This window comes from Hoplias malabaricus, chromosome 12 (assembly GCF_029633855.1).
Source record: "Hoplias malabaricus isolate fHopMal1 chromosome 12, fHopMal1.hap1, whole genome shotgun sequence".
NCBI lineage: Eukaryota > Metazoa > Chordata > Actinopteri > Characiformes > Erythrinidae > Hoplias > Hoplias malabaricus.
In genome coordinates, this window is record NC_089811.1 from 34,056,538 (window position 1) to 34,073,039 (window position 16,502).

General features: G+C 40.5%; 1 protein-coding gene across 1 annotated transcript; it reads right to left on the bottom strand.

Annotated features, from left to right (window-relative positions):
• Positions 1 to 9,333: 9,333 nt before the first annotated feature.
• cd302 (CD302 molecule) lies at positions 9,334 to 12,851 on the bottom strand. Its single transcript, XM_066686787.1, has 6 exons — positions 12,692 to 12,851; positions 11,986 to 12,111; positions 11,775 to 11,888; positions 10,720 to 10,905; positions 10,452 to 10,469; positions 9,334 to 10,120 (listed from the first exon to the last, which is right to left on the bottom strand). The coding sequence occupies exons 1-6, from the start codon at positions 12,780 to 12,782 to the stop codon at positions 9,918 to 9,920; spliced, it is 738 nt and encodes a 245-aa protein (XP_066542884.1). The 5' UTR covers positions 12,783 to 12,851; the 3' UTR covers positions 9,334 to 9,917.
• Between the last annotated feature and the right edge of the window lie 3,651 nt (positions 12,852 to 16,502).

Here is a 16,502-nt window from a genome sequence, read left to right on the forward strand (position 1 = left end):
CAAATCTTCTGGGAAGGCACAAGGTTTAGGAGTGGTTTCATGCTTCCAGAAGCCGTCTCCGCACTAATTCATCCCAAACGCGTTCTAATGGGTTTAGGTCAGGACTTTGTGCAGGTCAAGTTTTTCCACACTAAACTCATTCAATCCATGGACCTTGCTTTGTGCACTGGTGCACAGTCATGTTGGAACAGGAAGTGGCCATCCCCAAATTGTTCCCACAAAGTTGAGAGCATGAAATTGCTCAAAATCTCATTGAACGCTGAAGCATTAAGAGTTCCTTTCACTGGAACTAAGGGGCAGAGGCCAACTCCTGAAAAACAACTCCACACCCTAGTCCCCCTCCACCAAACTTTCAACTTGGCACAGTGCATTCAGATAAGTACCATTCTCCTGGCAACCACCAAACGCAGACTCATGCTTCGGATCACCAGACGTGTTCTCCAGAGTCCAGTGGCAGCGTGCTTTACACCACTGCATCTGACGCATTGCATTGTGCTTGCCGACTTTTGTGCACTTCAGCATCTGTTGACCCCGATCTGTCATTTTATGTGGCCTACCACTTCAAGGCTGTCATTCCCAATTGTTTCCACTTTTTTAATCCCATTGACAGCTGACTGTGGAATATTTAGTAGCGAGGAAATTTCATGACTGGACTTGTTGTACACCTGGAACACCTGTCCATCTTTCAGCTGTAAGAAAACAACAGTGATATGAGTCTAAAAAGAAGTTTAGCTTCTCAGAAAACATTAGTTAGAAAAGAATAAAATGGCTATTTTAATTATTTTTCATTATTATTTGTTATTTAGGCTGTAATCTGTCTTTTTCCCTTAATAACTGTGGCAAGTGCCTTGGCCACATTACACAGTTAAGTTGGTAAAGGGGCAGAGTCATGCTACACGGCTCCCAGCATGCCCCCCTAGTTCCCCCAGAGAGGGATATTTTGTAGTTAGTTCAGAGTTTGTGCTGTGTTCTTTGTACTCATTGTTAAATAAAAGAGAGTTTCTGGCTAGACATGCTGTACTCGCTTCTTATTTAGTGAAGATAGAGAAGCTCCCCTGTGGATCCAGTGGCGAAGCGCAGCAAACATTGAGTCACCAAACCAGAGATGTCTGCCCCCTGACTAACTGGGCAAGCTACTGGACAAGCCAGGGAGAGATGGTAGGAGCAGACTGCAGGCAGTGCAAATGACTGCACTGCGGCAGTGGAGTAGAGACATCTTTAAGGAGTTTGAGGGCATGAGGGCCAAGCACACAGACCCTTTACCATCAGCAGCGTAAGGACCTGGTGTTTGTAGACTATATCGGTTTGCAGAACTTAACCATCGAGGCCAGAAGGTTCTCAGGAAGGGGCTGTGAGCCAAATGCCATGGCCCCAGAAACAGTTAAAGGACGGTAAGAGGCCGGTGCCTAGGCTACCCCAGTAGTCCCCTCATAAATATATATGAGTAAGTGAATGTGTGTGCGTTTGCTGCCCTGTGAAGGACTGGCGCCCCCTCCAGGGTGTGTTCCTGGCTTGCACCCATTGGTTCCAAGTAGGCTCAGAATATATATATATATGTATATATATATATATATATATATGTATATATATATATATATATATATATATATATATATATTGTAACCGCTTATCCAGTTCTGGGTCGCAATGTGTGCAGAGGCTAACTGGACTACAATTATAGACATATTTCTTTATGAACATATCAGAATACAAATATTCATCAACATATAACATTTTCTATTGTTGCAGTATAGAAGAGTCAATTATTTATTGTTTATATCACAGAGATATAATACTATAACAATATTTGGTCATGGATTACTGTAGGGTGTAGTCTGAATCTATTTTCTGGTACATTCTTTTCTCCAGTGTGAAGCATCTCATGGGACTACCACCTCAAGTTTAACAAAGCACTCCACAAGTAGCATCATTCAGTGTTTTACATCAGTGACACGTGTCCTTGTTTGTTATTATTATTAGTTATTTTTCTAAATTAAATGTAAAACTGTTCCTTATAAACTCAGATTCAGCTTTTTTTCATGACCTTTTTTTATGCATCTTCCAAAACGTCCAGTTAATATGGTGCTGAGTGTCATAAACATCTTTTTAGACCTCTTTTCATACTCTAAACTCATGTAACATCTGTAAATGCACAGATCATTGCTACAAATCATTCTGAGGCTGAATGAAACGTGAGTGATCCACATGAAAATCTTAAAGCCCAGTGAGCCCGACAAAAACCCTTAGACTAAAAAGCCTAATTTATAACCGTATAAAGAAGAATGATTACAGATCTGGCTTACAGTATAATGATGAGCAAGAAAGATAACATTAATTGTCTAATATATAGTATTATTATGCAAAGCCACATAGGGCTTCAAACTAATAAATTAAAATTTATAAATATTTACCAGGGCTCTTCTTGCCTAGCTTTTCAGATTTGGAATGTACGGTCACATGACCCTGCACTATTACAAGCTCAAAGCTGTGAAAGCAGAGTACATGGCAAGTCTGTATTAATGCGGAAAGAAGAATGAGTGCAGATTCTTCTTGGCACGCCATCCCTCTCCTCCAGTGCTCTCCTTGGATGGGAGGCCATCTTAATCCCACTCTTTGTTTTTGTGGTTGTGTTAATTGGGGCATGCTCAGAGAGAGAGAGGAGAGAGGCCCAGTTTCAGAAACTCACTGCACCTCTGTAAGAGAAGGATGAAAGGAAAGAGAAGAAAAAAGAAAAGAGGATATAAAGAGGAACTGACCTACACACTTTTCCACTAAGGTTTTCACTATAGCAAGGGGTTAAATACTTTTAATGTTAATGTTGTGATACAAAAACAAGATCTTAGCACAAAATAATAGTTTAAACGTATATCAGTCTGAGCCATTATTCCATTATATTTGAAGAAGCTTTAAAAAACATATGCAGCATATATACGATACGTCATATTTCATGGTTCGCCTGTGTGTAGCCAGTTAGCTAGGTACCAATGTGCAATAGGCAGTTGACATGACAATCATCTAAACATCATTGTTATGCAAAGGCCATCACATTTTCTGTGGGTGTACCAGACCCGGGAGCTGAGCTCTTGCCCAATTTAACCCTGGAGTACAGCTCCTTTAGGCTTTTGGTAACAAAGGAAGAAAATCAAACGAGTCCTGTTCCTGGAGTGAGTGTCTGCTGGTGTGCAGCAGCTGTAATAGTCAATCTGCTGCGCACATTTCCATGCCAACTGTCACTATATGTCATGTCTTATTAATGTGCAGCACTGTCCATTTTAATTAGCAATTTCAGGTCAGTGCTAACGCCTTCCTCCTCCAGGCAGTGGTGGAGAGCAGGGACGTGTGAATGAGATGCCTTTCCTGTTATTTGGTCAAAAATAGGCCATTACAGCCATAATCTTAATGGTGACAGGCTTAGTGTAATGCATGTTTCACACAGAACATCCATCTTGAGGCGAACAGGGCAGCAGCCGAGAGCGAGCCGGCAGAGGAGAGATAGAAGACAAAAGCTGAAGCCTGTCTGCAAAAATAAAGCACCACGCTACGCACTGCAGTGTAATTAGAATGAAAGCCGGGGCCATCATTCTCCAGGAATCTCATGCAACGACAGACGAGAGACTTTTTTTTTTTTTTCCACTCATATCAAGAAGCCCATTAATTATGTTAATCACCTCCACGCATGATAAGGAACATCCAATTTAAGAAAACCAATGTAAGAGCACAGTCCTAGGGAGATAGACAATTTGTTCATTTCCAAACCAATAATGCTTCTTAGCTGTGGTTAGTTCATTATTCCCATAATGAAATTAATTACATCAATGTGACATGTAAAAGAGATATGTGCTGTAGGGGTAAATGCATCAAAATTCACCACAGTGTGCACTGGAAACGTGGGTACCTTCGAGTAACATTTACTTTCTCTACATCAGTAGATGACAGTCTACTACTGTGTGCCCAAGCTTTTTATGAAACATCTGTCGACATTGTTGTATAGATATGACATATCACACTGATCCTACTCTGATACACTGCTTCCCTGTTAAGATCTGCTTTGACTACAAGGCCCGGCTTATGGTATTTAAAGCTCTTAATGGCCTCTGTTGAAGCAGCACAATCCATCTAGACCACTTTGCCCAGCTGAGGCACCTGCCTAGTGTCACTTGCAGCTCAGGTGTTGGAAGATCATTTTCAGATAGAGCCTTTTAGCTCTGGAATAGCAAACCAGGTGAAGACTCGGTGTAGTGGCTTTTTACCTCCTGCCTGTAAATGTGCTATTATTGTCTTTTAAAATTATGAAAATGCTTTACCGTGTAAGGTTTATATATCGTTGCTGTCCAATGAAAACTATGTATCTCCCAAAACAGTAACTTTACAGGAGAAGAGAAGAAACCTTCTTAACTTTCAGTGGAAGTCGATGTATTTTGGAGCATTTCTATTAGTCCATGCATCATAAAATGTTCACACAGTGTGAGGGACAGCTGCTGTGTCAAATGATGTAGTAAATTAAAAATGCACAAAAATGGAGAGATGTTTTAATTGGACAGTGGCAAAATGCTTTTTATAAAAGCACTTTGAGATTTTGCAAGTAAAGGGAAAGTGCTATATAAACACATTGTTATTCTTCTTCTTATTATAACTATAAAAATAATAATGATAATTAGTAGTAGTAGTGGTGGTAGAGGTAATATAAGTGTTTTGGTGCTTGCTTTTGGGACGTGTAAAATACAACTGCAACACAGGAGCATTTCTCCTATTGTCCTCATTGCAGTGCAGATGCAGTGTGTGAATCCTCCTCCAGTCCGCCCCTCTCCCTGCCAGGAACTATTGTATTCCTCTCCAGTAAATTAGGCTTTGTTGCATATGCACATCTCGTCTCTCTTGTCCAGACCTAAGAGGCTGCGACAGTTTCCTGAGCCCTGGGAAACTGAAGGGGGGGAAACAGGAATAAAAACATCACTGAGGCTGTTTTAGACATCTGGAGAGAGAAAGAAATAAAGAGGGAGGGGGACTGAGTACATATCTTAACTTGTAATTGGTCTTGTTTAAAGCTCTTATAAGTGTAGAATACTGTAGTATCAGGACACACTGAAGGTGTGCAAGGCAAGGATTCACTCCTATTGCAGATAAAATTGCACGGCCCTCACAGAAAAGACTTAAGCACCATGACCGTGGACTATTTCTCTTTCAAAAAGAAAAAGAAATCTCCATTGTCCCCAAGACAGAATATTCCATACCTCTTCTACCTCTCACTTTGCTGATCTCTGACAGATATAAACATTTTTTTCTCATTCATATTTAGACCAGTGAGAATGGGCCAGGGCTCCAGCACTTTTCACACTGGAGTGTCTCTTGGTGTGTTTCCTACAAACGTGTGTTGATCAGAACAATTATCTTTTACAGTTAGTGATATGTAACCTTTGCTCCTCTTAAGCAGCTGCGGAAGGCACAGCTCTTGTTTGCAGCTGAAAGGCGGTTGAGATCAAAATAGACTGAATATCTGTGTCCTTTGTTTTTCAGCAACCCTTCTGACCTGCATAGTCCTGTGGACTTTGGAGCAGAGGAGCAACTGGACTATAAAGACAGGCTGTGGCTGCCTTCAATCACATCCTGCTCTTAAGGCCCCAGCCAAGCAACAACAAACTCACTCCAGATCCCTTAGGCAAAGTCAGACGACAGTGAACAAAAACAAAATAACTGAAAAATTGATTTTTGTCAATACAAGGAGATTCTATATAGAATGTATGTTTAAACGTGCTTCTTAAAGATCATGCTTCTTACCCTAAACTCAAAGAAAACATGGATATATATCCATGAGAGAGAGAGAAAAAGAGAAAGAGAGAGAGTGAGAAAGAGAGAGTGAGAGAGAGAGAGTGAAAAAGAGAAAGAGAGAGAGAGAGAAAGAGAAAGAGAGAGAGAAAGAGAAAGAAAGAGAGAGAGAAAGAGAAAGAAAGAGAGAGTGAGAAAAAGAGAAAGAGAGAGAGAGAGAGAGAGAAAGAGAGAGAGAATAATGACTTTTATCTTAAAAACTACAAATCTAAGAGAGGACAAGACTTAGCCCATAGCCCTACACACTACAAAATGCTACAATTATAAGAGAAAAAGGACAAACTCGAGGTTACCTTTTGTCAAGTCACCATTTTCATTTATGGCCAAAGTCCAAGCCCTGCAATTTAAAAGTGTACTTCTTTATAAAGACAACTTTTAGTTGCTTTTTTACAATATTCAATGCCAGACATTCCCCTTAACTCAGGGACTAGGCCAGACATTAACTGAAGGTGTATGAGGGAAAACAGCGGGTTGTATATCGTCCAGTTTGTAATTTTTGTTACAGGCCTTTAAGTGGAATGGTTTATTGAGGGTATTTATTTATATTTATTATATTATATATTAATTTATATCACGTATAGTACGTTTATCACCCTCTAGTTCATCCCAGTGACGGTAGGAAATAACCATCGATTCATTCTGTGAATTTTCCCGAGATGCAGCGCGCTCTAGCGGCCACAACCTGACATTACATCACCACCCACCAGTGAGGAGCGACCAAAAATGAAGCAGTGGTGTTCTCCTGATCAGGGGGACATCCGACCTGTGTGTTGTTTTCTCCTCCCTCCATCACACACTTCAGCTTTAGAAGTAGTTGTTAACTAGCTCATTAACAGGTGTGTTTAGGGCAGAGGGGTTTCTAAACCAGAGCAGAGCAGTGGCCGAGCAGGACGACAGAGAACCACTCAAATAAGGAACGATGATAAAAAAAAAAAGTAGTCAGTCCCAGTAACTAAGAATTATAAAGGAGAGTTAAATAAATTACAACAAAATAAAGGAGATAAGAATATATACAGCTGTAGTGTGCTTGAACCTTGTAGAATTCCTATCTGCATAAATTTGACATTAAACTTTATCAGATTTTCACACAAGCTGTAAAAGTAGAAGGAGAACCATATATTTGTTGAGGAGAATGATCAATCGTTACATGTCTGTGAGCGGCTCATAGGATTATAAGGTCATTTGTAGGTTAAATTAGAGTCAGAATTAATTTTTTTATTTATTATGTATGTTTTTATCAATCAGATATGGACACTATTGCACAGACATATAACTTGATGGGATTGACTTTTTACAGAGCTTTGAGGGACCAGAGGCAAGGTGAAGTTCTATATTGAAGGAATAATTTGTTAATTCTGTGCACTTTTTAATTTAAATTATTATTTGGATTATTTCCAACAATTTACAAAATGGCTGTTACTTTCTTGTTTTTTAAAATAATTATTATTGAATTTTCCAACACAATTTCTTAAACATTCCTTAATCATTCCTGCAGTTTACGAAACAGGAAAACCTTTAAAAAAAATAATAAAAACAAAGGACTGTTTGTAAGCTGTGTTTGAATAAATACAAAAATTGTTGCCTGAGAGAAAAATAAAACTGTAAATGTGCTTTTAAGAAAATTAAATAACAACTTATAAATTGTTGTAATTAATTAAGAGACTCTGGACATTAAATTGAAAATTGTATATATATATGAGGATAAAAGGAAATACACAATCTCCCAGCAGAGGAATCCAGACTGACCTCACTGAGACTCCTTTCTCTGCAGCAACAGGAGCACAATGAGCTGCTGTGTGGACAGAGGTGCGTGTCCAAATCCTGTGCATCTGCAATTATTCCCCATCCATATCTCAACTAATAAGAAATACGTGATTCTAACGTCACAACCCTGAACTGGATAAGCATTTACAGTCAATGAATGAATGATTCTAATGTATAAAACTGTACTTTTAGCATTGCACACGTAAATGTGAAAAATACCATACTCACATCACTCACATATCTACAGCGATTCCACATTCAGCCACAGCCTGAGACACAGGAGCCCAAGTGGAACAGGTAGACTGACACTTCCAGGGTGCAGCACTGACAGTGATGTATAAATGCCTCTAGGGGAAATTAATCTGGCCTCAATATTCTGTCCTAATTCATACTGCTGTGTTTCAACAGTCATAGCTTTCACATGAAAATGTAACAGCATTTAAACATGTGCATGATGTGTGGTGTAGCCCTCAGAAATAAACAGGTTATAAGAGGCAGGTCAAAAGCGTAGCGCTCTGAGGTAGCAATCAAGCATTTTTGCCTTTTAATATTGACACTTACTGACCTGAGTGTTTGTGGGTTCGATTCCCGCTCCGGGTGACTGTCTGTGAGGAGTGTGGTGTGTTCTCCCTGTGTCTGCGTGGGTTTCCTCCGGGTGCTCCGGTTTCCTCCCACAGTCCAAAAACACACGTTGGTAGGTGGATTGGCGACTCAAAAAAAAAAAAAAAAAAAAAAAAAAAAAGAAGTGTCCGTAGGTGTGAGTGAATGTGTGTGTGTGTGTGTCTGTGTTGCCCTGTGAAGGACTGGCGCCCCCTCCCGGGTGTATTCCCGCCTTGCACCCAATGATTCCAGGTAGGCTCTGGACCCACCGTGACCCTGAACTGGATAAGGGTTACAGATAATGAATGAATGAATGAATGAATGAATGACCTGAGTGTTTGAGAGAGAATCTGTAGCTAACATTTCAAACAGTGTCACCTCTCTCTCTCTCGCCCATTCTATCGCACATGATCTTCTCCATCCAAGGACAAAGATATTCAATTATTCACCTCATGGGATTTTCACTTAAGAGAAAAATGTACAAAAACATGATTTGTGATGCGCTGCTATTTTATGGAATGAGTCAAACATGAAACAAACGTGGTTTATTTTTGGACAATAGTTAAGTCATAACCACTATTTTTCATGACTTGATGTACATCTGACCGGACAAAAGTTAGTAAAGACTCGTGTTTCTTAAAATATCTTTGAACTCAAAAGCTATTTGACCTGTAGTTAAGCACAGAATTCATCTTAAAAATTCACACAAAGCTCACAAACACACACACATCTTAGAATTAAAAAGAAAACCAAAATGGAGAGAGAAAAAAAAAGGTAAGTCAGAGACCACACAACATGCTCTAAACCCTTACAAGCCACAGGTTTAAAACCTCTCAAAGTGCTCGTCTTAGATTTCTCTTTCAATCTTAAAGAAAATAAAAAATCTGAGACGTAGAATATGCACCAAGATTTACCTCCAGAGCTGAACATGAGCAGTGAGCTCACAACTTCAGCTTACGCTAACTTTCAAAGCATCATTTCAAATACAAGAGGCAAATATTGCAGAAATTAATCAGAAAACAAAACAAGTTTATCCACAATTTATAGGATCCCCTAAAAAAAAGTCTCTAAATCAGAGCATCATTTGGGTTTTTCCCCAAACAGAATATATGTTTATGATTGAACCTCACTATGCATTTTCTTTCATTCTTAATAATGGCTCAAAAGTATAGAGTATTGGCTCAACAGCATACAATAAATGTATTTTTTTAAAAATTGTTAAAAATAGGCAACCAGAAGCTGAAATTTTCCAGAATCACAAGGAAAACCGGAATGGGCTTAACACTTCTCTTTATGGCTTTAAGTCTTTGGAACCATTATACATGTGTAATAAGAGCAGTGTGCATAATAAATGTTGCAGCTGAATGTGTATAAATGTAACATATGAACCTCATGTCATACTGGTAAATTCACAGGCCTCAGTCACTCTTCCCCAAATTGGCACAAGAACCAGCAAATAGTCTTTTATCAACAAAATGCACCATGTAGTCCACGTCCTCGCTACTTGGTGAAAAAATTAGGTGCTCAATCCCTAGATAAACTCTGGATCCACCAAAGTACAAATGGAAAAGGTGTCAATTAAACGTGATCACTAACTATACCACAAACTATACTGCTGTAATTCTGCATAGCTAAGAACAACATCCAGCGGTATGCCCCTGGACATAGTGTGCTCAAGTGGGGCATAGCTGGTAACACAAAAGCGCCGCATGCCCCGGGGTCATGGGTCTTCAGGAGGTTTCATCAATCTCTTCAGCCTCCACCAGGCAGGTCTGGTCAGCAGAGGGCGCTCTGAAAGGAGGATGGTACTCAAAGGAGGGAAAGAGTGTAGAACCAGAGCCTTTCCTTTGCTGGAGGAACCACACAGCTGCAGATATCCCCAGAATCATAATTACGCTAATGACGACCAGGGCAGAGAGGAGAGGGCTAGCATCTGATCAGAAGAGAAAAGAACATAATCAATTACGATTCACTCAAACTGGAAGAGTAAAGTGAGTTCAACATGCCAACTTTTCTTATGACACTGCACAGCTCAGTGGTTAATACATCTTTAGACTTGGCAGTATGTATATGTAGAGCACGGGTTCACTCCCGTTCTACTGGCAATAATTTCCTTCTATGGAATTTTAAAGATGTGTGAGTGTGTGCCTGAGTAATCAGTGAGTACACCTTAAAGTTGGCTGAATTTTCAAAATACAAGAAGTTTATAAATACGTTTTTGATGTGGAGTGTAGTATCAAAGATGAACAAGTTCTTTTACTTACTCTTTCTCTGTAGTCGAACTGGAAAAGACAAAAAAAAAAAAACATGAATGAATATCTATTTGCTTATACTGCCAGTTTAAAAAAAGAAAAGATTAAAGTCTACGAAGGTTTACTGTGAGGAAACATGTAAATAACTGACATTGAATTGAATAATCTCACAAACAGCAATACATAAATGTTCCTAAAGGAAAAAAATGGTCCTACTTTAGCAAGAACTACTCCATGTCATTTATTCCCGACTGTTTAATGTAGAGTTAAAGCAGCTTACTCTGGGGTGTTTCACACACCACTCCATGCTGGGGCTGTTCAGAGCAGCTGACATTCTCCCACTTCCCAGAGGCAGCATGCAGTATCACACACGTGTCAATAAGGGGCATTTCTGGATCCTCTGCGTCCCCTTCCTCCCAGTTCTTAAAGGTCACATGAGACTCATCATTCCATTTAAACTCATCATCTGAGAGAGAGAGATAATCAGAGTGATAAATCAATTATATGATAGTGATAAGCTGCAAAAAACACTTAGTTTCTGTTTTTTAAATCGTAATTATCTTACACTCCTTACATATATCTCCAAATCTATTTCCAGAAATTAAATATTTAGACTGATATTTATAGCGTTCATGCGGTACGTTTACTCTGTCTGTCATTTAAAAACTCAAGTGTTGCCTGGAGACCAGTTACACAGTCCATAACACTTTTATTTTCCTTGCACTTCCAGACAATTCTCTATAATCACAGGATGTCCTGATGGTGTGAAGCAAAAGGAACCTGTATTATGTATAGGTCATGAACTCATTATAATGTGAGCACTCTTAGTCCTTTACAATTGCTAAAAAAATTGCTGAAAATGAATTCAGCCACTTACATTCGTTTATTCTGAACTCACATTTTAATGTAACTATTCATGGAAATGCATACCCAACAGTCCCTAACACACAAACAAAAACGACCAGCAACTTCAGAGCAACTCTGACTGGCCCCACTTTAAAGCAGATTAAACACACACTGCTACATTCCAGCTGTATGTGGAAGGAGAAAAGGCTGGACCAAGTCCAGTAATCTGATTTAAAGTAGCACTGGTGTTTTCAGAGTAATTGTTTACATCAATTTATGGTTAACAACGCCTTTGTTTTAGAGAGGAAATCCTTTCTAAAATATCAAGAACTCTCTATCCGATTACTCAGAAGCAATGTTAATACAGTATATACACCTTCAAATAAATCACAACCATGCAGCTCCACATTTGTAAGTGTAGAAAAGTAGGCGACATGTATATGCATCATGTGTGTATGATTTAGTAACGCATCATGTGTGAAATGTTACCATCACTGTTGTAGTACATTCCCAGCCACATGTTGTTGTTGCCACCTTTCCACACTTGTAAACTGTTCTCCACTATGAAGCTATTTTCCTCAGCACTGCGCACTGTGAGGAGCCCTAGAAAAGATAAAGAGCAGAGATGGGAGTGTGTACGGAGGCCTACATATGGACAGAATGAGGAGTAAATACACTGAAAAGCCAGATTGACTGGTACCATAGTCTTTGCACATCTCTTTTGCCTTTTCAATTGTGTAACTTTTGAAACGGTCCTCGTTTCCATGCACGAAGTAGTAGCAGCTTTGGCCAAAGGGCACCCAAGTGCGTCCATCTGCTGGGCAATCTGTGGGCAGTTTGAGATATGGTCAACATTGTGTTTTAGATTTATTACATTTTTTTTCCCCTCCTCCACTGCGACTGACTCCTGTAGTTCAGATATATGTTGTGTACGTGCAGTAGGTGACAATGGGTCATGTCCAGAGCTTTAACCTCGCTTCCTCTTTCATTTTAAACATGAGGAAACTTAACCTCGTGATTAAGCTATACACAGACAGCACATAAACTCCTAAAGACTTGTATTTTTAGCTGCAGGACTTAGGGAACCAAGATATAAGTAAACCATAATGTTACACGCTTGCTGTCATTTTTTCAGGTGGCCATGTCAAATAAAAGACTCTAAGTGTAAAATTCCATGTAGAACTATTACATTTTAACAACAACAAAAACCTGTAATACATTTAATATGGTTTTGCAGCGCCCTAGCGCCAGTGACATTGTTATATAACCACAGCTGTAGGCTTCGTCTTCAGCCATAACTTTTTTTTAATGCTGCCATTACCGCCATAGTGAGGGACAATAAACAAACGCCAGCTCTCTGACAGTCCTCAAGGAACCTTTATCTGTGAGTAAATGTATCTACTCACCTCCATTAACCTGTCCCTGCGAGCAGAGAAATAAAAAAGTTAAAACAGCAAGGTTTACAAACGACGTAAGGTGCCATTCCGTCGACTCCATGTTTTCAGTAACAGTCAAACCTTGTTGCTTTTCCTACCTCTTTTCCAACTAGCCCCACTTTCTACGCTAGGATTAGGTAGAAGTGCAGTGTCCTACGCTGTGATTGGCTAATATTTTTCCTACACTTAACACTGGCCAATCACAGTGAAGGGGCCGCTACCTGTCTGAAAACGGGTGCAGATTGAAGTAGCGCTCTAACTGAACTGAAGCGTTCGAATCGAACATGTTTACAACCGCTCCCCCGACAGATATGGGTCTGGGTCTGGGTCTGATATTGACTCCACTACTCTTCACACTTTACCTTAACTCGTTTGTAAACTACGAATTAATAAACACTTAAATGTATCCCAAGGAAACTACAGGATTGGGAAACACTGGACTTTAGAAGAATCGATATTTCAGTAGGACTGAGCTCTCAATAAGATTCAAATAATTGTATATTCCAGTTTAATACTACTACCACTATTCTACTACACACTTTATTGCGGTCCATCAATACTCATTAAAATATTTTTATATTTGTACTCATATAATTAGTATTGGTAATTAATGACAGATTTTTTTTTTAAGAAATGCAGAGCAAACAGATTAAAGAACGAGACACGTCTCAGCAAACAAAGACCAGCGGCTTTGGGGCCATCTGTGTTTCAGTGAAGGCTGGACATTCCCCCCCTCGGTGACCTGTAGTCCACTCTGGCCCGAGTCCATTAGTTCACTTCTGGCCCTTACTGGTTCAGATTGGGTTTATAAGTATAAGGCTTGCCCACTGTGAAGCACATGGTGGCAGTTTACTCACACTGAGTCTGTACTCATTAACCTACTTCTGTGTGTTCAGTGTTCCGAGCAATAAACCATGCTCGCCCTGCTAGCACTTGTCACCCACACTGAGTTTTTAATGGATTTTTCCGTTCTCTCTATTTGTAAATAAACCAAAAGCTTAAAGCACATTCATTGGACACAAGGCGGGAATACACCCTGGAGGGGGCACCAGTCCTTCACAGAGCAACACACACCCCTACGGACACTTTTGAGTCGCCAATTCACCTACCCACGCAGACACAGGGAGAACACACCACACTCCTCACAGACGGTCACCCGGAGCGGGAATTGAACCCACAACCTACAGATCCCTGGAGCTGTGTGACACTACCTGCTGCGCCGTCTCTCTCTCTCTCTCTCTCTCTCTAAATAATATATGTGATAAATAAACATAATTACTATGTTAATAACTACTTTTTGCTTTGAATTTGAGAAATGAACAATTTTGCTTCAATTTACAGTTGATTATGGGACATTTGGTAAATATGCTCCATAAAATACATTTCTTTACCTACCTTATTCCATCCATTATCTGTAACCGCTTATCCAATTCAGGGTTGCGGGGGTCCAGAGCCTACCTGGAATCATCAGGCGCAAGGCGGGAATACACCCTGGAGGGGGCGCCAGTCCTTCACAGGGCAACACAGACACACACACAAACACACACACCTATGGACACTTTCGAGTCGCCAATCCACCTGCAACGTGTGTTGTTTTGGACTGTGGGAGGAAACCGGAGCACCCGGAGGAAACCCACGCGGACACGGGGAGAACACACCAACTCCTCACAGACAGTCACCCAGAGCGGGAATCGAACCCACAACCTCCAGGCCCCTGGAGCTGTGTGACTGCGACACCACCTGCTGCGCCACCGTGCCGCCCCACCTACCTTATTAATTTAATAAAATATTTGGAACTCAGATGTATGCTCTATGAGGTATAGGCTGTAAGCTTCATGACACTTGACACTTGTAAAAATGGGATATATTATTTAAGAAAATTAAATGTTTATGCTATAATTGATATAAAGCTTTTACACCCCTACAACACCAACAATAAAAAAATATTCAAACATGTCTGTCACACTCCAGGTTCCTGGGTTTGGGGGTTCGAGCCCTGTTGGGTGAGGAGGGTTCTCCCTGTGTCCGTGTGGGTTTACTCCAGGCGCTCCGGTATCCTCCCACAGTCAAAAACACATGATAAGTGGATGTGTGAGTGTGTGTTGCCCTGGGAGGGGCTGGCACCTCCTCCAGGGTGTGTTCCTGTCTTGCGCCCAGTGATTCCGGATAGGCTCCGGACCCACCCTGACCCTGAAGTAGATTATGTAGGTTATGAACAATGAATGAATGTTGGAAGACAGAAAGTAGTCGTGGAGCAAATGTAGGACCCACACATCTCTAACCAGGCCTCTAGATGGAGCCTTTGTCTAATGTGAGAGTAGAGGGCCGGGTGTTCCCTGCTGAACGTGAGCCATTTCATTATCGAATGTGGGTGGGTGGTGTTCGAGGAAGCACACCCTGATACACAAACAAGAGTCCTTGGGCAACACTCCTTACATTACATTTCACTCCTATTGTGATATTATTAGAACGGTACATTGCTCGGTGTAAGAACAAAAGCCAAATCCATGAAAGAAAGTGAAAGAAAGAAATTCATTATTGCTTCATTAACATGCAGAATGAAACAAAAAGGCATCATATTAAGAAAAGTTCAGTGTAATCACAGCGGAGCAGCACTGATTCTTCAGTACCTTCACATCTGTGGCACATCATCCCCATGCAGCAGCTCCTGTATATTTGATGGAACTGATAAAGCACAGACCTTTACTAAAGACCTCCACAACTTACTCAGACTCCAATACTGCTTCAACCTGCAGTTTAAAATCAAAACTCTGTTGTTTATAATTTGATCAGAGGAGGATGGGTCCCCTTTATGAACCTTGGCTCCTCTTACGCTTTCTTCCTCCAGCTTTGATGGAGTTTTCGTTTTCCCAATTTCGCATTTGGCTTGCTCACCTGTGGTTATTATTTTCTTTCTTTTGTTATTTCTTCTCAGTGTGGGTAAAACTGTTTTGTGACACTATAAAGTTGTATAAAAGCACTATCCAAATAAATCTGACTTAGGAGGAGTAGCTGGAACAATTCCGTAAACACAATTAACACAGTAAACAACGGCACTCTTAAACCGATGGGAGAATGTTTTAGTGAATTTTTGTGTAGCATTAGTCTCTCTACTGTGGAGTGAGAAAACCGTGAGAGTGAGACAGTGAGAGTGAGAGGCTGAGAGACTGCACACTGGAGGCGAGAAAAGGGAGCTCAGTGCACACCCTGTGGAGAGAGTGTGTGTGTGTGCGTGTGAACAAACTGTGGAGTGTGAGTGTACCCCACTGTTCCACACAAAAAGACATTGCTGGCTTCTGCACCAAGTCTCACCCAGCAACAAAAGCCTGTGCAGCTTTTCTCCTCATTCCAGACATTCCAGCTTAGCACCAACGTGTTCCACAACATACCACTTAATAAAATAAAATAAAATAAAATAAAATTAAAATAAAAAGATGGAGGGGAGTTAACTGAGTGTTTCAAACAAAGTCCTCTCCTCGGTTTTCAAGCTCAGAAAGAGCACTACATGTGCATTGCTGCTCAACATATTGGGCTGAGTAACAATTTCCATGGTGTAATTAAGGACATATGGAAGAAGACGCTGAAGGTGTTGTGGATATGAGAGGACTCTTGGGTATGAGATGTACGGGATCTGACCGTCCCAGTAATTCTGACTCACCCACAGACGCAGCACAGCGGCCAGACACCCGTCTCTGTTTATTTATCAGCTGTTGTTGACTCTGAGAGGAACACTGACTGCTTTATTTTGACGTTGTGCAAGTTATGTGGCCTTTCATTCTCA